The following is a 20152-nucleotide window of genomic DNA, read 5'->3' on the forward strand; positions in this document are numbered from 1 at the left end:
CTGGGCCCCCACTCACCTCAGCTCCTGTCGCTCCTTCACCCAGGCGGCCAGCACCTGCCGCGACTCGGCGTCCTGGTAGGTCTGGGGGAGACAGGGGTGTGCCGGGGGTGAGCGGCCGGGGCCAGCCCCGCTGCGCTGCACCCTGCCGCCAGGCAGCCCCGCACCTGCATGCGCTCCAGCAGCCCCGTGAGCGCCTGCTGCCACGTCAGCGAGTGCATGTACTGCTCCGTGTTGATGATCCGGATCTCGCGCTCCAGCTCGGGGATGATGGCGCCCGTGCGCCAGCCGTGCCGCAGCATGAGGTCCTGGGGGGCCGGGGAGACTGGGCTCAGCAGCGGCCAGGAGAGCCCCCCGCCCCCCAGGGGGCCCCAGCCCCGCCCCCCCTTACCGCCAGGTCACTGTAGAGGTGGTCCCCGAAGTAGAGCACTCGGGGGCCACGCCATTCCGTCAGCCGCAGGAAGTCAAACAGGTTTCCCTGGGGGCGGGGGACACAGCTACGCCCATTGTGCCGCGTGGGCTCCCCTGGGGCTACCCTCCGCCAGGCCCCCAGAGGCAGCGAGGCCGGATGCAGGGCTGCCCTTTCCCGCGGCCTTGGGGCCCCTCTGGGCCCTGGCCCTAGCCGCCTCCCCTTCACACTCAGGAAGGGGGTCTGCCTGCGGCAGGAAGGCCTCCCCGCCCTGTGCCCTCACACCCGCGCAAGCGACAGCCCGAGTCCACTCTGTGGGAAACAAATTGCAGCTGTGGCCCCGCAGCCAGCAGGCCATCCCGGCCCAAGTCCCAAGGGGCCCCGCAGACCAATGGCAGACTTCCCTGTGAGGTGCCTGCCCCTCCCGTGCCAAAGCCAGAGAAAAGATGAAAACAGCCAGGCTCTGTCCGACACGGCAGAGGAGGCTGGCAGGGGAGCAGACACCGGGGTGGGCCGGGATAGCCTGCCCACAGGAGAGGCCTGGGGAGGTGAGAGCCACGGGGCAGACAGGTAAGGGGGAAAGAGAGTGAGGTGCAGGGGACCCCAAGGAAGAGGGGAAGTATGAGCGGGCGGAGTGCTGAGGATGTGGCAGGAGACAGGCAGGGAGAGAACAGAGAAACCACAGACGTGGTGAGATTTCAGAACATGAGGCCTGAAGGAAAGACTAAAACCTGCCAAAGAAGAAAACTCAGCGTTTCCCACAAAGGTGGAGTGCCACTCAGGCTCAGCCAGGAGGCCAAGACAACAGTGTCACCGTGACAGCTTCTGCCCAAGGGGGCTGCCAGCGTGGGAGGCTGGGCTTGGCACCAGGCAGCCCAAGGCTACGCTAACTGGCCTGACCCCCAACCCTGAACCACTGTCTCTAAAAAGCCCCAGCTCAGCCAGGATTTCCACATTCCATCCAGAGCCAAATACTTCATCACCTCCTGCTCACAGCCACCTAACACCTCCGCACCAAGCACAAGGCCCCTTCTCACCTTCCTAGCCAGCCAGGAAAAGGGGTCCTCAGAGGCCTGTGAGCCGCCCCAACCAGGCTGTCTGGCTGCAGCAGATGGCTCAGCCCCACTGAGTGGGCTCTTACTGAATGCCAGAGCTACTGAAGAGCTTCCTAGCACATGTGAGGAGAGCATGGCACGGCGAGGCCAAGCATCGGGGCCCTCCCAGGGCCCGCCCAGCTGGCTCTCACCTGCCGGTAGATCTTGCCCTTTTCCAGGCGGGTGATGCGGTCCCAGTGCAGCGAGCCCTTCTCATCAAGTTTCCTGAAAGGCCTGGGGTGGGTTCAAAGGCCTGGTTCCCAGGCTGTGGCAGGACCACAGGCAGCACACCTGCCCGTCAGCACAGGGGTGCCCCTGCCCCAGGGACACAGAGCAGCAAGCACAAGCCCGCGCCCACCCTGGCCAGGCCTTACTTGCGTCGGTCGGTGAAGAAGCTGGGCTTGTCCGCCTGGACGATGACCACATCAAAGAGCTGGCGCCAGTCGGGACCCACCATGTGCCGCATCCCCTTGTCCCTGGGCGGAGAGGGGCCGAGTGGGGCAGGCGGCCGAGGGAGGCTCCAGGCCTCTGCCACCCAACTCGAGTCCCTGTCCTGCTTCCTCCCCCCGCGGGGGCAGGGGAGCTTACACGAAGCTGAAAGGACTGTTGGTGATGAGGAACAGCTGCTTCCCATGGGCCACCAGGCGGCTCAGCACGGCGAACGTCTCGTCCCCTCGCAGGATGTACTTCTCTGGGAAGTACATGGGGTGGGAGAGGAGGGAGCAGTGAAGGCCGGCCCTGGGCCGGCCCCGGCAGCCACAGCAGGGCCCTGGCCCCCCTTACCCATGTCCCGCTCGATCCACTGGTACATGAGGCCCTTCACGTGCACGTCTCGGATGGCATCCTAGGGGCAGTGGAGGGACAGTGAGGCCTCACTGGAGCCCGGGATGGCCTGCCCTGCTGTGTCTGGGCTCCTGTCCACGCCACCCTGGGGCGCAGGCCCAGGCCCTTACTGTCACGTCTTTGTAGAGGTGCGCTTGGTCAAACTCCAGGCCGTGGCCCAGGAAGTGGTCCACCACGCAGGAGAGCAGCGCCATCTCTGGCAGCGAGAAGATGTCCATGAACTGCTTGATGGAGGGGCCCTGGGGAAGGAGCGCTGGCTGAGCAAGCCCTCCAGCCCTGGAAACCCAAGGGCAGTGTGGCCCGGGGGTGAGGGCTGGGAGCCCTCCCCGGGCGTGTGCCGAGTGGGCGCCCACCTTGCCGTAGAATCCGCTCATCTGGTAGAGGGGGATGTGCTGGGTGCCCCCGTAGAGCTCGATCACCTCTTCGTCTGGCACAGGCTGGAGGCCCCTGGATGGGTGCAGAGACCACCAGTCCAAAGTGGCTCCCTGGTGGGAGGTGGGGGCACGGGCAAGGCCGGGGCGGCACTGACCTGTAGGCTGTCCCCAGCTGCACGTAATGGAAGGCGTCAATCTTCATCAGAAGGCTCTAGGGGCACCACGGGAGCAGATGGGCGGTGAGGCGAAAGCCCGCCAATGGCTCTGAGCCAGCCTTTTCTAGCCCCCACCCCCCCGCTGGCTGGTAGCAAGGGCACCCCACGCTTGACAAGAGGAAGTGTGGCTTTGAGGCCACCACCGCCAGGAGACAGGTGGCTAAGGAAGCAGTTCCCGCATGCCTCCGCTCACCTTCTGAATATCGTAGTGGAGGCCACGGATGGCAAAGCTGGGGTTGTAGTCATACTTCCGAATGCCCTCCGGGTACTGTTGGGGGAAATGAAGCCAGGCCTGAGCCAGCGGCGTTGGCACACCTGCTCACTGGGCAGTTGTCTCGGGATCCATTGAGCCACCCACCCACCAAGGGCTAGTCTGGCCTTACCTTGTAGTGCTCAACCAGGATGTCGCGGGCGGCATTGAAGATCTCCGGGTGCAGCGTGTCCGAGTACTGGGCCAGGGTGTAGTCGTAGTCGAAGCCGTAGACCTCGACGTCGCGCAGGCTGATCTCATTGTTGGCGTAGATGGCCGCGGGGTTCAGGAGACTGCAGACCTCGGGGGGCAGGAGGTCTACAGGAGGAGGGGCAAGTCCAAGGCGGGCCCTGAGACTCCCTAAGATGGGCGCTCTGAGCTCAGCAGGCCAAACAGGCTCAGAGAAAAGTCCCCCACCCAGGGCCACACAGGTGGGGCAAGGAGCCGACGAGCACCAGGTGACCGCGCTGACGCAGCCCACCAGCTGCCCCTCCTCCAGCCTTTACAAGCCCCAGGGGACACCTGGCTATGCGCTGACCCTCTCCACTTGCCTGAAGCTGGGGTTGGGACCTAGGAACGTCATCAGGGTAGGAGTGCGGGGTGAGGCGCTGGAGCCGCTCAGCTCTGTGTGCCTGCCACAGGCCTCAGGGCGAGGCCCCTCTAATCAGGTTTCAGCCGCCCGCCAGCCCACATAATAGCATTTGCGGCCTCTGAAACTGAACAGGACCCCACGGGGCTCCTGGGCACGGAAGCCTTCTGTCCCCTCTTTCTTGTTTGTAGGGAGGAGATGCCAGCCTCCATGGCCTTCCCTGGGTTCCAAAGGACAGATACAAACAGCTGCTAGTCTGGGAAGGCAAAGGATGCAGACTCGGGGGAGAGGCAGCTGAGAAACCCCTGAGGCCAGATCTGAGGAACTAGAGCAGCTCACCAAGAGCAGGAGGCCCCGGAGACACGATACAGGTGCAGGCCCTGCACACACCCCTAACAGCAACCCACCTGTGAGCCACTCTAACAACTCCTCCCCAGTTCCTCCTGGGTTGGATGTGAGGTTGTTTTCCGGGGGCATAAACCTGCTGTCTCCCCCTTGGCCTGGCAAAGCAATCAAGCTGTTCTCTTCTACTTCACCCTAAACTCTCAGATTTGATTCTGCACTGATGTGCAGAGGCTGAGTTTTCAGCATCAAATCTGGCCCCCAACATAGGGCTGACTTGAGAATGCATACAGTCAAAAGCTATGGTTTTTCCAGTAGTAACGCAGGATGTGAGAGTTGGACCATAAAGAAGGCTGAGCGCTGAAGAATTGATGCTTTTGAACTGTGGTGCTGGATAAGACTCTTGAGAGTCCTGTGGACTTGCAAGGAGGTCCAACCAGTCCATCCTAAAAGAAATCAACCCTGAACATTCATTGGAAGGACTGATGCTGAAGCTCCAATACTTTGGCCACCCGATGCAAAGAGCCAACTCATTGGAAAAGACCCTGATGAAAAAAAAAAAAAAAAAGAAAAGACCCTGATGCTGGGAAAGACTGAGGCACAAGAAGAGGGCGGCAGAGCATGAGATGGTCAGGGGCGCCGCTGACTCAATGGACATGGATTTGAGCAAACTCTGAGATAGCGGAGGGCAGGGGAGCTTGGCGCACAGGATTTCAACTGAATAACAACATTTCGTACTTTAAATTAAATGTAATCAGTTGTAATTCTGTTATTATAACTAAGTGTCCTTACACTGTAAGTTTCATTACACTGTAATCAGGTGTTTACCCATGCCCTTCTAAGTCCTGTCATTCATAGACAGTTACTGTACTCTGATGCTTTTGCAAAACTGCTTCATCTTCAAGAAAATTTATGGGAAGGAACTCATGACAAATACAGGTCTCTGAGCTGGGTGTACTGCTACACGTGTGGTACTGTATAACAACTGGATACAAGCGAAAAATGTATGGCCTCTAGTGTTTCCTCATTAACATGCCTCTGAGCCCTCTCATAACACCTGATTGGTTTTCCCCCAACGTGGATTAACTAGGCACATATAAAAGAGATCCAGTACTGAGAGACATGATCTACATCCAGGTTGAACAGGACGGATATTTTGATTATCAATGCTTTCTATTGAAAGATTTGCAATCAGAAGGGGAAGTGATAAAAATCTGCATGTACTGAGGTATGGGGCTTATATTAACACATGGTTTAACTTTAAAAAGTGGCCTGTTTTGTGGCCTCTCACATATGCCCTGTCATCTGCTTTGACACTGATGAGGGGAATGCATTTAAAAGGCAAAGGGGAGTAACAATGGTGAAACGAAGTGACCACTAAGGATGTGATTTCAGACTCATTCCCGTGTTTTTATAAACTTGGAATTTCTGAGCTATGTCAGACTTGGGATGCCAAAAGGATTTAAAAATTCCCCCAACCTCAAGATTTTAGCTAAAGACTGCAAGGATTACACCTGGATCCAGGTTGAGTAGAGCCCTTCACAGCCAAAAGGAAAGGCATCAGAAGTGACAAAAGTCCTTTTTAAGGACATTATTCGTAGGTGAGGCCTCCCCTCTCCTCTAGAGTGACCCGTGGGCCTGCTTTCATCACAGAAATGACACAGACAGTACACAAAGCTCTAGGCACAAACTGGAAACTTCACTCAGCAGGGAGGCCCCAACCTACAAGAAAGGCCGAAAAGATGGACTGCGCCCTGAAGAAAACCCTCCTCAAGCTGTGCCAGGCAATGCACTGAAAAAGGAACGTCTTCCAGTTGTGGCTCTTAGAAGTGGGCTAGGATTGAGCCCCTGTGAAATGACATATGAAGGCCATTCCTAGCTTCTAAGAGTAGAGAGGGAAGCGTTTCGTGGTGCTGGAAAGCTGCGGTTAGACAGCGGCATGTAAACCAGTGCAGGCAGGACGCACCCTCATACCACACAGACACGACGCCAGAAAACTCCTAGCAGAACAGCCTCTGACGGAAGTCGCAGCCGTGTTTCCTTAAGCCAGTTTCCCAAGACAATACAAATAAAAACAAAAATGAAGAAACGGGACCTAATCAAACTCACAAACTTTCGCATAGCAACCCACTCCAGTATTCTTGCTGGAGAATCCCATGGATGGAGGAGCCTGGCGGGCTACGGCCTACGGGGTCACAAAGAGTCAGACACGACTAGAACATGGCAGGGCAACTAAGCGCCTGCACAGCTACTGAGCTCACTGCAAATACCGAGCCCAGCTCTGCAGTCATTGCGGCCCGCTGGCCCTGAGCCCCTGACCCTCGACAAGAACAGCCACACGACGAGCAGCCCGTGCACCACAAGTGGAGAGCAGCCCCCGCTTGCTGAAACTTGAGAAAGCCCGTGTGCAGCGCCAAAGACAAAGCGTGGCCAAAATAAATACATAAAAACCCATTTCCAAAGATGCATACACTCCTGCGTTCACGGCAACACTATACATAACAGCCAAGACACAGAGACACATGTCCACTGACAGAAGGATGGGGGAGATGTGGTGGGTGCGTGCGCTTACTCGCTCAGTCGTGTCCAACTCTTTGCAACCCCACGGAGTATAAACCACCAGCTTCCTCTGTCCACGGTCTTCTCCAGGCAAGAATACTGGAGTGAGCAGTCTATCCCTTCTCCAGAGGATCTTCCCGACCCAGGAATCAAACCCGAGACTCCTGCATCGCAGGCAGATTCTTTACCAGCAGATTCACCCGGGAAGCCCCTAAAGATGTGGTACATTTATACGAAGGAATTACTACTCAGACATAGGGGAAAAAAAGAACAGAATAGTGCCACTGAAGGTTGCAGCTAGAGATGATGATACTGAGTGAAGTCAGAAAGGCAAATACCATATGATATCACTTCTATGTGGAATCTACATAGGGCACACAGAGAAGGAAGGCAGGGAAACACGGGGCGGGGGGTGGGGAGCTAGGGAGAAAGAGGGAGGGAAGAAAGGAGAAAGAGAGGCAGAGAGTCAGGGAGAGAGAGAAGGGAAGAAGTGAGGGAGAAACAAAGGAAGAAGGGGACAGAAAGATAGGGTGTGAGGGGGAAAGGCGGAGTGACGGGGGAGACAGAAAGAGAGAGGGAGAGAGGCAGAGAGCCAGAGAGGGCAGGAGGGCGGAGACAGAGACAGGCAGGAGGTGGAGAGAAGGGGTGGGGTGAAGGGGGAGAGGGAGGGAGAGCAGGGTGGGGCGGCAGGGGCAGGAGAAACAGTGGACTGGAGAGAGAAAAAGGGAGGGAGACGCTGACAGGGAGAGAGAAAGAAAGGGGGAGGGGAGGGGAGGGAGGGAGGCAGAAAAGAGAAAGGGGGAGAGAGGAGAAGGGAAGGACAGAGAGAGGGAAGAAGGCAGAAAGGGACCTGAGACAGTCAGAGAGAGGCCAAGAGATACACAGGAAGAGACACACTGAGGAGGGTGGGAGAGACGTCAGGAGAGAAGGAGGGAGGCAGGGAGAGAAAGGGAAGGAAAGAGGGAAGAAGTGAGGGAGAGGGAGAGGAAGGAGACAGGGCAAGAGAAACAGAAGGAAAGACGGGGAAGAATCAGGGCACAAATGAACATACCTAAGAAACAGACTTTATCTTCCTGGGCTCCAAACTCACTGCAGATGGTGACTGCAGCCATGAAATTAAAAGACACTTGTTCCTTGGAAGAAAAGCTATGACCAACCTAGACAGCATATTAAAAAGCAGAGACATTACTTTGTTGACAAAGGTCTGTCTAAAGGCTATGGTTTTTCCAGTGGTCATATATGGATGTGAGAGTTGGACTGTAAAGAAAGCTGAGCGCTGAAGAATTGATGCTTTTGAACTGTGGTGTTGGAGAAGACTCTTGAGAGTGCCTTGGACTGCAAGGAGATCCAACCAGTCCATCCTAAAGGAGATCAGTCCTGGGTGTTCATTAGAAGGACTGATGCTGAAGCTGAAACTCCAATACTTTGGCCACCTCATGCGAAGAGTTGACTCACTGGAAAAGACCCTGATGCTGGGAAAGATTGAGGGCAGGAGGAGAAGGGGAAGACAGAGGATGAGATGGTTGGATGGCATCTCCAGCTCGATGGAGATGAGTTTGAGCAAGATCTGGGAGCTGGTGATGGATAGGCAGGCCTGGCGTGCTGCCGTCCGTGGGGTTGCAAAGAATTAGACACGACTGAGCGACTGAACCGAACTGAAGAAACAGCCTCACAGAGAGAACAGAGTTTTAGTTGCCAAGGGTGAGGGGAGGAGGGAAGGGATGGACTGGCAGTTCAGGGTTAGTAGAAGCAAACTCTTACACTTAGAATGAACAGGGGATGCAGGTTAGATCCCTGGCTGGGGAACAAACACCCCACATGCCTTGGGGCAACTAAACCAACTCGTGACAACTAGAGAACCTGCTAGCCGCAACTATTGAGACCACGTGCTCTAAGCCCATGCTCCACAACAGAAGGCCGAGAGCTGCAACTAGATAAAGTCCACATGCTAATGAAGACTCAGCTCACCCAAAGAAATAAATAAATGAAGTCATATATTTAAAACAGTGGGGGAAAAAAAAGGACTGAGGAGTACTGAGAGCAAAAATGGAAACCAGAGGTGAGGCACAGATGGTGGAGTAACTGGACAAGGAATTCACGTCTCCTAACACAGTGTAAAGAGCAGTATTGCATAGGAACCTGGAATGTTAGGTCCATGAATCAAGGCAAATTGGAAGTGGTCAAACAGGAGATGGCAAGAGTGAACGTCGACATCTAGGAATCAGCGAACTAAAATGGACTGGAATGGGCGAATTTAACTCAGATGAACATTGTATCTACTACTGCGAGCAGGAATCCCTCAGAAGAAATGGAGTAGCCATCATGGTCAACAAAAGAGTCTGAAATGCAGTACTTGGATGCAGTCTCAAAAACGACAGAATGAACTCTGTTCATTTCCAAGGCAAACCATTCACTATCACAGTAATCCAAGTCTAAGCCCCAACGAGTAATGCTGAAGAAGCTGAAGTTGAATGGTTCTATGAAGACCTACCTACAAGACCTTTTAGAACTAACACCCAAAAAAGATGTCCTTTTCATTACAGGGGACTGGAATGCAAAAGTAGGAAGTCAAGAAACACCTGGAGTAACAGGCAAATTTGGCCTTGGAATACGGAATGAAGCAGGGCAAAGGCTAAAAGAGTTTTGCCAAGAAAATGAAAATGCACTGGTCATAGCAAGCAGCTCTTCCAACAACACAAGAGAAGATTCTACACATGTACATCACCAGATGGTCAACACCGAAATCAGATTGGTTATATTCTTTGCAGCCAAAGATGGAGAAGCTCTGTACAGTCAGCAAAAACAAGACTGTGAGCAGACTGTGGCTCAGATCATGAACTCCTTATTGCCAAATTCAGACTTAAATGGAAGAAAGTAGGGAAAACCACTAGACCATTCAGGTATGACCTAAATCAAATCCCTTATGATTATACAGTGGAAGTGAGAAATAGGTTTAAGGGACTAGATCTGATAGATAGAGTGCCTGATGAACTATGGAATGAGGTTCGTGACATTCTACAGGAGACAGGGATCAAGACCATCCCCATGGAAAAGAAATGCAAAAAAGCAAAATGGCTGTCTGGGGAGGTCTTACAAATAGCTGTGAAAAGAAGAGAAGCAAAAGGCAAAGGAGAAAAGGAAAGATATAAGCATCTCAATGCAGAGTTCTAAAGAACAGCAAGAAGAGATAAGAAAGCCTTCTTCAGCAATCAATGCAAAGAAATAGAGGAAAACAACAGAATGGGAAAGACAAGAGATCTCTTCAAGAAAATTAGAGATACCAAGGGAACATTTCATGCAAAGATGGGCTCGATAAAGGACAGAAATGGTATGGACCTAACAGAAGCAGAAGATATTAAGAAGAGGTGGCAAGAATACACAGAAGAACTGTACAAAAAAGATCTTCATGACCAAGATAATCACGATGGTGTGATCACTCAGCTAGAGCCAGACATCCTGGAATGAGAAGTCAAGTGGACCTTAGAAAGCATCACTACGAACAAAGCTAGTGGAGGTGATAGAATTGCAGTGGAGCTATTTCAAATCCTGAAAGATGATGCTGTGAAAGTGCTGCACTCAATATGCCAGCAAATTTGGAAAACTCAGCAGTGGCCACAGGACTGGAAAAGGTTAGTTTTCATTCCAGTCTCAAAGAAAGGCAATGCCAAAGAATGCTCAAACTACCGCACAATTGCACTCATCTCACATGCTAGTAAAGTCATGCTCAAAATTCTCCAAGCCAGGCTTCAGCAATACGTGAACCGTGAACTTCCAGATGTTCAAGCTGGATTTAGAAAAGGCAGAGGTACCAGAGATCAAATTGCCAACATCTGATGGATCATGGAAAAAACAAGAGAGTTCCAGAAAAACATCTATTTCTGCTTTATTGACTATGCCAAAGCCTTTGACTGTGTGGATCACAACAAACTGTGGAAAATTCTGAAAGAGATGGGAATACCAGACCACCTGACATTCCTCCTGAGAAACCTACATGCAGGTCAGGAAGCAACAGTGAGAACTGGACATGGAACAACAGACTGGTTCCAAATAGGAAAAGGAGTACGTCAAGGCTGTATATTATCACCCTGCTTATTTAACTTATATGCAGAGTACATCATGAGAAACGCTGGGCTGGAAGAAGCACAAGATGGGATCAAGATTGCCGGGAGAAATATCAATAACCTCAGATATGCAGATGACACCACCCTTATGGCAGAAAGTGAAGAGGAACTAAAAAGCCTCTTGATGAAAGTGAAAGAGGAGAGGGAAAAAGTTGGCTTAAAGCTCAACATTCAGAAATCAAAGATCATGGCATCCAGTCCCATCACTTCATGGGAAATAGATGGGGAAACAGTGTCAGACTTTATTTTTTGGGGCTCCAAAATCACTGCAGATGGTGACTGCAACCATGAAATTAAAAGATGCTTACTCCTTGGAAGGAAAGTTATGACCAACCTAGATAGCATATTGAAAAGCAGAGATATTACCTTGCCAACAAAGGTCCGTCTAGTCAAGGCTATGGTTTTTCCAATAGTCATGTATGGATGTGAGAGTTGGACTGTGAAGAAAACTTAGCACCAAAGAATTGATGCTTTTGAACTGTGGTGTTGGAGAAGACTCTTGAGAGTCCCTTGGACCACAAGGAGATCCAACCAGTCCATTCTGAAGGAGATCAGTCCTAGGTGTTCACTGGAAGGACTGATGCTAAAGCTGAAACTCCAGTACTTTGGCCACCTCATGCGAAGAGCTGACTCATTGGAAAAGACTCTGACGCTGGGAGGGATTAGGGGCAGGAGGAGAAGGGGATGACAGAGGATGAGATGGCTGGATGGCATCACCAACTCAATGGACATGAGTTTGAGTGAACTCCTGGAGTTGGTGATGGACAGGGAGGCCTGGCGTGCTGTGATTCATGGGGTCACAAAGATTCAGACACGACTGAGTGACTGAACTGAACACAGTGGCACCAACCAGGTGCTGGCGGGGAACCTCAGACACCTATGGGACTGGAGGAGCCTCCATGCAAGCAGGTAGGATGTGGCTGGGGAAGGAGGGAGGGAGGCAAAGCAGAGGTGGGGTTGGGGCACCCTGAGAGGTGGCTGGGGGAGTGAGGGGAACATGACAAGGGTCTCCCCAACCTGCTCAGGACCCAGGGAGCCTGCTGGGGTCCAGGGCCTGAATCTCTACCCTCAGGGCCCGCTCTGGCTGTGCAGGTCTTGAGCCTAAGCCCAACCTCCCAGGGCCTCTTCTGGCTATTTTCCCCTTGCTGTACTGCTTCTCTTTAGCTTTGTTGTTATTACATTTTTGTTTTTATTATATATTTTTGGCCATGCCAGGAATCATACCTGCCCTGCGCCACCCCCCTACATTGGGAGCACGGAGTCTTAGCCACTGAACCACCAGGGAAGTCCCTATTTTTTCTAATATATTTTCTAGATTTATTATATTTTTTATTCATTTTTACTGTTCTCCTTGTGGTTTCTTATATATATATTTTTTTCTGGCAGCACCGTGTGACCTATGGGGTCATGGTTCCCAGGCCAGGGATCAGGGTTGAGCTCCTGTGGTGGAAGCACTGAGACTAAACCCCTGGACTAACAGAGAACCTCAGAATTCAGGCACTATTAATCAGAGTGAGCTCTACCAGAGGTCCTCACCGCAGCACTTACCTACACCCTGCAGTCTCCAGGGTTGGACGCCTCAGGCCAAACAACCAGCAAGATAAGAACACAGTCCCATCCATCAAATATAAAAAAAGAGAGAAAAAAATTTGGTACAGATGAAGGAGCAACGTAAAAAACTACAAGACCAAACAAATGAGGAGGAAATAGGCAAGCTACCTTAAAAAAAAAATCAAGAGTAATGACAGTAAAGATGATCCTAAACCTCAAAAAGAGAACAGAGGCACAGGTCGAGAAAATCCAGACATGCTTAACAAGGACCTAGAAGAGCTAAAGAGCAAGCAAACAGTGATGAAAACCACAAGAAGAACTGGAATGGAAGATACACTGGAATAGCAGGGTAACTAAACCAGAAGAACCAGTAAGTGAGCGGAAAGAATGGTGGAGAGAATGCTGAGAAGCAGAAGAAAGAAAGGAGGCACCAAAATAAAGGGGGACAGTCTCAGAGACCTCTGGGACAACATTCAAATCACAGGGGTCCTAGAAGGAGAGAAAGGGGCAGAGAAAAATACCAGCAGAGATTACAGTTGAAAATTTCCCTAACACGGGAAACAGTCAAGTCCAGACAGTTCCAAACAGGATAGATCCAAGGAGATACACAAAGAGACAAATATTCATCAAACTAACAACAACAAAAAATGCAGCAAGGTTAAAGCAACAAAGACAGACAAGAGAATCTCCATAAGGTTATCAGCTGATTTTCTGCAGAAACTCTGCAACACAGATGGGATGGTAGGACATGTTTAAAGTGATGAAAGGGAAAGAAAGTGCAACCAAGATTACGCTACCCAGCAAGGATATCATTCCAATTCCATGGAGAATCAATAGCTTTACAGACAAGAGACTTCTCAGGTGTTTAAAACCCAGCAATTCCAGTACAGGGGCCGTGGGCTGGATCCCTGATGGTCAAGGAACTTAGATCCCACATCCTGCACAGCTCTGGCAGAAATAAAACGTAAAAAACCTTTACAAACAAGCAAAACCTGAGAGAATTCAGCACCACCAAAGGTTTACAACAAATTCTTAAGGAACTTCTCTAGGCTGAAAACACAAGAAACTGACCCACAAAACAGATACGAAACAATAAGAAAATGGTAAAAGGAGCATGTATGTTGTTGTCCATAAGGGACCTACATCAGACTTTGGGACACATACAGATTGAAAAGGAGGGGGTGAAAAAAGATATTCCATGCAAATGGAAATCAAAAGAACGCTGGAATAGCATCATTCATATCAGGTAAAATAGACTTTAAATAAAGACTATTACAAGAGACAAGGAAAGTCACTGTGGGACTGCATTGCAGTCAGGTATAACAATTATAAATATTTATTCACTCAAGATAGGAGCAGTTCAATGCATAAGGCAAATGCTAATCATCATAAAAGGGGGAATCGAACACAATCATGTAGTGATAAGCGTAGTGTGTTAAGTCACTCAGTCATGTCCGCCTGCTTGTGACCCCATGGACTGAACGTAGCTCGCCAGGCTCCTGTCCATGGAATTCTCCAGGCAAGAATAATGGAGTGGGGAGCCATTCCTTTCTCTAGGGGATCTTCCAGACCAAGGTTTGAACCCAGGCCTCCTGCATTGCAGGCAGATTTTTTTACTGTCTGAGCCACAAGGGAAGCTGAACACAATTACAGTGAAGGATTTTAACACTCCCCTTATGGCAATGGACAGATCATCCAGACAGAAAATAAATAATCTTTAATTAACACAATAGACCAGATAGACTTAATTGATATTGATGAATATTCCACTCAAAAGCGGCAGAATGCACTTTCTCTCAGGTGCACATGACATTCTCAGGACAGATCATATCTTGGGTCTTAAATCAAACCTCACTAAATTTAAGAAAATGGAAATCATACCAAGCATCTTTTCTGATCACAGAATTATGAGAATAGAAATCAACTATAGGGGAAAAAAACAAAACTATGAAAAACACGAAAACACATGGAGGATAAACAACATGCCACTAAATAAGCCAGAGATCATTAAAGACATCAAAAACACATAAGGGACGTCCCCGGCGGCCCAGTGGTTAAGACCTGCCTGCCAGTGCAGGGAACCTGGGTTTGATCCCGGGTCTGGGAGGATTCCACATGCTACAGGGCAACTAAGCCCGTGCGCCCCAACTACGGAGCTCACAGGCCACAAACACGGGGCCCACGCCTCCCACTGCTGACGTCCACACAGTCCAGAGCCTGCGCGCCTCCACCACTGGGCCTGCTCTGCCTGCTGCAACCGCAGAAACCCGCGCCCTAGAGACTATGCTCCACAGCAAGAGAGGCCCCCAAACACAACCAGAGAGGGGCCCCACACACAACCAGAGAGGGGCCCCCACGCACAACCAGAGAGGGGTCCCGCTATTGTAGCTTGAGAAAGCCCACCCGCACCAACAAAGACCCAGCGCAGCCATAAATGAATAAACAAACTAATTCAGAAAGATACACGCACCTCTGTGTTCACTCAGCACAACACACAGAAGCCAAGACACGGAGACAACTTAAATTCCCACGGACAGCTGAATGGACAAAGGTGTGGTGCATATACACAACGGAGCGCTGCTCAGCCATAAACACAGGACAAAACAATGTCACGTGGAGCAAACATGGGTGCCCTGCGAGACCATCACACTAAGTGAGGTAGGTCAGAAAGACAGAATGCCACATGACATCACTGACATGCAGACTGCAAAACAGGGCAGACAGAGAGTGAGGGAGGAAAAAGAGAAAGACAGAGAGAAAGCAGCAGAAAGAAAATGGGAGACAAAGAAAGAGGCACGGTGGGAGAGAGGAAGAAAGGGAAGCAAGGAGACACCAACAGAGACAGGGAGGGAAGGAGCTAGGGACAAAGGGAGAGGGAAGGAGAAAGCCAGAAAAGAGAGACATGGAGAAAGAGAGGCAGAGAAAGAGGTGGGAGAGAGACACGGGGAGGGCGAGGGCAGGAATGAGCAGGGGGACAGACAGGAAGAGAAGAAAGGACACAGAGAGGAAAGATGGGAAGTGAGAGAAAGATAACCCACAGAGACAGGAAGACAGACTGAAGGAGGGAGAATTAAAGGGTGACAGAGACAGAGAGAGAAAGAGCAAGGGAGAAAGAGAGCGAAATTCGGGGAGAAAGGAGAGACAGAGGGAAGGAGGGAGAGAGAGACAGGGCAGGACAGAGAGAGAGAAAAGGAGGTGATGAGAAAGAGAGAGAGGTTCGGGAGGAGAGAAGGGAGAGGCAAAGGAGAACGGAGAGACGGAGGAGGGAGGAGAGCAGTAAGGAAGAGGGCCGAGGGGAGAGGGAGAGCGAGGGGGAGAAAAAGGGCGAGAGAGGCAGAAAGTGAAGAGAGCAAGGGAGAAAGAAACACAGGGCGGGAGACGGAGGAGAGAGGAAAAGGACAGAGGGAGAGAGATGACAACAGAGTCAGAGAGAAAGCAAGGGAGAAAGAGAGACCGAGAGAGGGCGAGGGAGAAAGAAACAAGAGACGCAGGGAGAGAGCCGGGACAGAGAGAGAGGCGGCGGGCGCACCGGAGAGGGAGACGTGGGAAAGCAAATGGACAGTCTGGTTTAGGCTTTGGACACTAAGCAGAGCAGACCCCTGACCCCGTCTGCTAAGACTGCAAGCCTGGCACCTCAGATACACAGGAGACGGATCTCGAAACCGTTGAGCCCCTGGAGGGATTTGGCCAACGAGGTCCCAGGCTTAACAACATTCCAAGTTTTACAGAATAAAGCAAACAGCATTAAGATGAAACCAGAGCTGCTATTTTCTCACAGATTGACCAGGATGTGTTTCCATCAACAGGAACCCAAACTGCAATTTTGCTGCTGCTGGTCTTTGGTTTAAAATTAATTGCTGACTAGAGAAAGTATTAAATATTAACATTTACACTAAGTTTTGTTTTTTATTATCATTTACTGCTTGATTACTTTTTCACTAATTCTTGTTTTTAAATGAATTAATTTTAATTGGAGGCCAATTACTTTGCAATACTGTACTGGTTTGGCCGTACATCAACATGAATCGCCATGGGTGTCCATGTGTTCCCCATCCTGAATCCCCCTCCCACCTCCCTCCGCATCCCATCCCTCAGCGTTGTCTCAGCGCACCAGCCCTGAGTACCACGTCTCATGCATCGAACGTGGACTGGCGATCTGTTTCACATATGGTAATATACATGTTTCAATGCTGTTCTCTCAGATCATCCCACCCTCGCCTTCTCCCACAGAGTCCAAAAGACTGTTCTTTACATCTGTGTCTCTTTTGCTGTCTCACATATGGGGTCACTGTTACCATTTTTGAAGTCTCACCCAAGGAGGGGACCTGCTGCCTAGGACCTCTCCCCCACTGGGAATCCAGATGTGCTGTGTCACGGACTTCCCAGCGCTGTTCAGGTGTGGACGTTGGTCAAAACCCACTTTGGAGAGGTGTCCTCTGCTGTTTCTGACTTTTCTTGTGATGTTAGTATATGGAAAGTACGCTAGATAATTCTCTAATGAATAAGGGTATCACTCACTTGTATATAATGAGTGCCTGCTTTTGTTAACACATCCTTTGAAGCTGAGATGAAAGTGAACATTTTCTGCAAAACAGGAGGTGGAGAGAGAGGGAGGGAGAGAGGGAGAAGCAGGAAGACAGCAGAAGAAAGACTAAGAGAGGGAGAAACAGAGGCAGAGAGAGGCAGAGAAAGAGTGATGCAGGGAGAGGTCAACAGAGATGGAGGCAACGAGAAAGAGAGGAGACGAGGAATGAAAAGAGTAACAGAGGACGAGAGAAATATAGGAGAGAGAGACTGAGGGGGTGGGGAGCAAGGAGAAAGACAGACAGGGAAAGAGAGAAAAAGAAAAGGGAGCATGGGAGGAAGGGAGACAAGAGAGAGGCTGACAGGGAGATAGAAAGGGAGGTAGGGAGAAAGAGAGACAGAAAGACGGAAGGAGGGAGGCAGAGGCGGGGAGAGACAGAGACAGGCCAGGAGAGAGGGAGGCAGAAAGAAAAAGAAAGAGACTGGAGGGAGGCGGGGTGGGAGGGAGAAAGAGACAGGGCAAAAGAGAGTGCCAGAAACTGCTAACAGGGAGGGGAAACCCAGCACACTGACCGCACCTGGGAAAGGGCCTCACAGAGAGAACAGACTCGGAGTTGCCAAGTGGGGAGGAGAAGGGAGGGATGGGCTGGGAGTGCAGGCTTAACAGGGACGTCTGCCTTTCGAGGCAGGGGATGCAGGTTACACCCCTGGTTGGGGAACGAACGCCCCACAGGCAACTGCAGAACCCGGGAGCCCCAAAACAGAGTCCAGGCACTCTAGAGCCCATGCTCCGCAGAAAGACCGAGAGCTGCAACTGGAGAGGCCCACACACTGTAAAGAGGACTCGGTTCAGCCAAAACAGGGATGGATGAACAGCTGGACCGTACTGTCCAGTGCAGGAAACTCGATTCAACCTCTTGGGATAAACCCTAATGGAAAGGAACATTAAAAAGAATGTATACATATGTGGACAGAGCTACCTTACTGTACAGCAGAAATTAAAACACTGTAAATCAACTATACTTCAATAAAATAAATACAAATAGCTAGACAGCTTTAAAAAAGAGACGCATTTCTAACACAAGAGGTAAAACTAAACAGTATGTACGACAGACTGGTCGACGTTAGCCACGTGCCTGAGTACACGTCCCCAGGCCTCCCCTCGCCTGGAAGCTCCCTGGCAGCCCTTCACAGGCAGGAGCTGGTGCTGCTGGGGCTGTGGGAAGAGCCAGGACTGAGCAGCAGCTGGAAGAGAAATGGAAGGGGCCCGACCCCGTTCCTCTTTCCACTCACGCTTCTCTAAACCTGGATGGAGTAAAACCGTGGGTCCATCACTCTAGTAAGAAGGTACCAAGGGCTGACCTGTCAGGCCTGCCTGCAGCCAGCAAACAACCTCCTGAGAAGTGGACACCTCGCCCTTTGGGAAACCTTGAGGATTAGTTACAAGCCAAATGGGAGTCTTGTTTTCTTACGCTTTCTCATGGGCTTCCCTGATGGCTCAGGCAGTAATGAATCTACCTGCTATGCAGGAGACCCAGGTTCAACCCCTAGATCGGGAAGACCCCCTGGGGGAGGAAATGGCAGCCCACTCCAGCATTCTTGCCTGGGCAGTCTCACAGAGGAGCCTGACGGGCTACAGTCCATGGGGTCACAAAGAGTCGGCCACGACTGAGCCGACTAACACTCTCACACTTTCTCACACCTTTTACCTTTCCCACCAAACGACAGATTCAGGGGTTTCCCCAGTAGTCCAGCAGCTAAGGCACCACGGTCCAATGCAGAGGGCTCTGGGGTTGATCCCTGGTTGGGGAACTAGATCCCACGTGCTGCAACTAAGCCTGTGAATTCTAGAGCCCTCACGACACAACTAGAGAAGCCCACGTGCTACAAGGAACAGCTGTGCACGCGAGGAGCCCCCACTGCAGCCAAGATAAACAAACAAGAAACAACCCCCCACGCGACAGATAGCCCTAACTGCTGGCACGCCGGGCTTCCTGCTTCCGGCCTTCAGCGCGCCTGGGTGTGCTTCCCTCTTCCAGGGAGTGGCTTGGGAACAACTGGCTGCGACAAGTCTCCCTGTGAAGCGAGGGGCAGACCGGGCAGACTCCTGAACCTGAGGAAACAGCTACTCCAGGTCCCGCGCCACAGCTGCCACCCCTCCAGCTGGGTCTGCGGCACCAAAACGGCGCCTCAGGACTGAGATTGTCATCACACAACCCTCAGAGGCAGGACTTGGAATCAAGTATTTCTAATTCAGTCTCCAGTGCCCCGAATTTAGGCAGCACTGCAGGCCCCCCCCCAGGAAGTAGCCAGAGTAGGTGCCTCTCTGTTCCCTGAAAGATTCAAGGAAAGATAAAACTGAAGTGGGGATTAAAACTGAGTCCCCTTAACACTGACTTCCTCTACTGTGTTTATGACTAACATCTCTATCAGCAGCGATTATTCCTTCTATTGTCCAGTGTCTGTTCTCAAGACCGAGGAGTGTCAGGGCTTCCCTGCTGGCTTAGTGATACAGAATCCACCTGCCAAGACATGATACTCGGTTCCATCCCTGATCTGGAAGAACTGCACGTGCTGCAGAGCAGTGGAGAATGCACCCCACAACTGCTGAGCCCGTGCTCCAAGAGGGAGAAGCCCGAGCACTGCAAGCGCAGAGTAGCCTCTGCTCTCCATAGCAAAAGCCCAGGCAACACCGAAGACCCAGCACAGCCAGAAACGAGAAACGGAGTCACGCATCTTTCTAAAAGTAGGAGAAAAAAGGCTGCGGAGTACTCAGAACAAAACTGGATACCAGAAGTGGGGTGAAGACGGTGTAGGAAAACAGGGGACAGCGCCAACCGGTGCCAGTGGGGTAGCTCGGGCACATAAGGGGGCTGCAGGAGTTTCCTTGCAACCAGGGAGGATGTGGTGGAGGAGACAGCTCAGAGGGTAAAGAATCCGTCTGCAACGCGTGAGACCCAAGCTCGATTACCTGCTGGAGAAAGGATAGGCTCCCCTTACCAGTATTCTTGGGCTTCCCTCATGGCTCAGCTGGTAAAGAATCCACCTGGGTTTGATACCTGGGTTGGGACGATCCCCTGAAGAAGGAAAAGGGAAAGGGTACCCAGTCCAGTATTCTGCCCTGGGTCTCCGTACAGTCCAATGGACACGACTGAGAAACTTTCACTTTCACCCATGCTGCCATGATCAGCAGGGTAGGGGAGAGACCTTTGGAGGGACAGAGACAAGCTGGGAAGCACCTTCCCCACCTGCTCAGGACCTGGGAAGCCAGCTGGGGTCCAGGG

General features: G+C 51.5%; 1 protein-coding gene and 1 long non-coding RNA gene across 2 annotated transcripts in view; one reads left to right on the forward strand and one right to left on the reverse strand.

Moving 5' to 3' along the window:
- Positions 1-20152, reverse strand: part of NT5DC2 (5'-nucleotidase domain containing 2) — a 51278-nt gene that overhangs the window by 393 nt on the left and 30733 nt on the right. Inside the window, exons 2-13 of the mRNA XM_040247140.1 lie at positions 3316-3500; positions 3126-3200; positions 2873-2928; positions 2697-2790; positions 2454-2582; positions 2284-2344; positions 2089-2191; positions 1875-1976; positions 1653-1734; positions 389-475; positions 165-305; positions 17-81 (exon numbers count right to left, since the gene is read on the reverse strand). Coding sequence (XP_040103074.1) covers positions 17-81; positions 165-305; positions 389-475; positions 1653-1734; positions 1875-1976; positions 2089-2191; positions 2284-2344; positions 2454-2582; positions 2697-2790; positions 2873-2928; positions 3126-3200; positions 3316-3500 — 1180 coding nt within the window. The remainder of the gene's footprint in view (positions 1-16; positions 82-164; positions 306-388; positions 476-1652; positions 1735-1874; positions 1977-2088; positions 2192-2283; positions 2345-2453; positions 2583-2696; positions 2791-2872; positions 2929-3125; positions 3201-3315; positions 3501-20152) is intronic.
- Positions 1675-18417, forward strand: LOC120868366. The gene is made up of 3 exons (XR_005722200.1): positions 1675-1756; positions 7316-7322; positions 18407-18417. It is a non-coding gene; the product is annotated as an uncharacterized LOC120868366 (long non-coding RNA).

This window comes from Oryx dammah, unplaced genomic scaffold, assembly GCF_014754425.2.
Source record: "Oryx dammah isolate SB20612 unplaced genomic scaffold, SCBI_Odam_1.1 HiC_scaffold_9, whole genome shotgun sequence".
NCBI lineage: Eukaryota > Metazoa > Chordata > Mammalia > Artiodactyla > Bovidae > Oryx > Oryx dammah.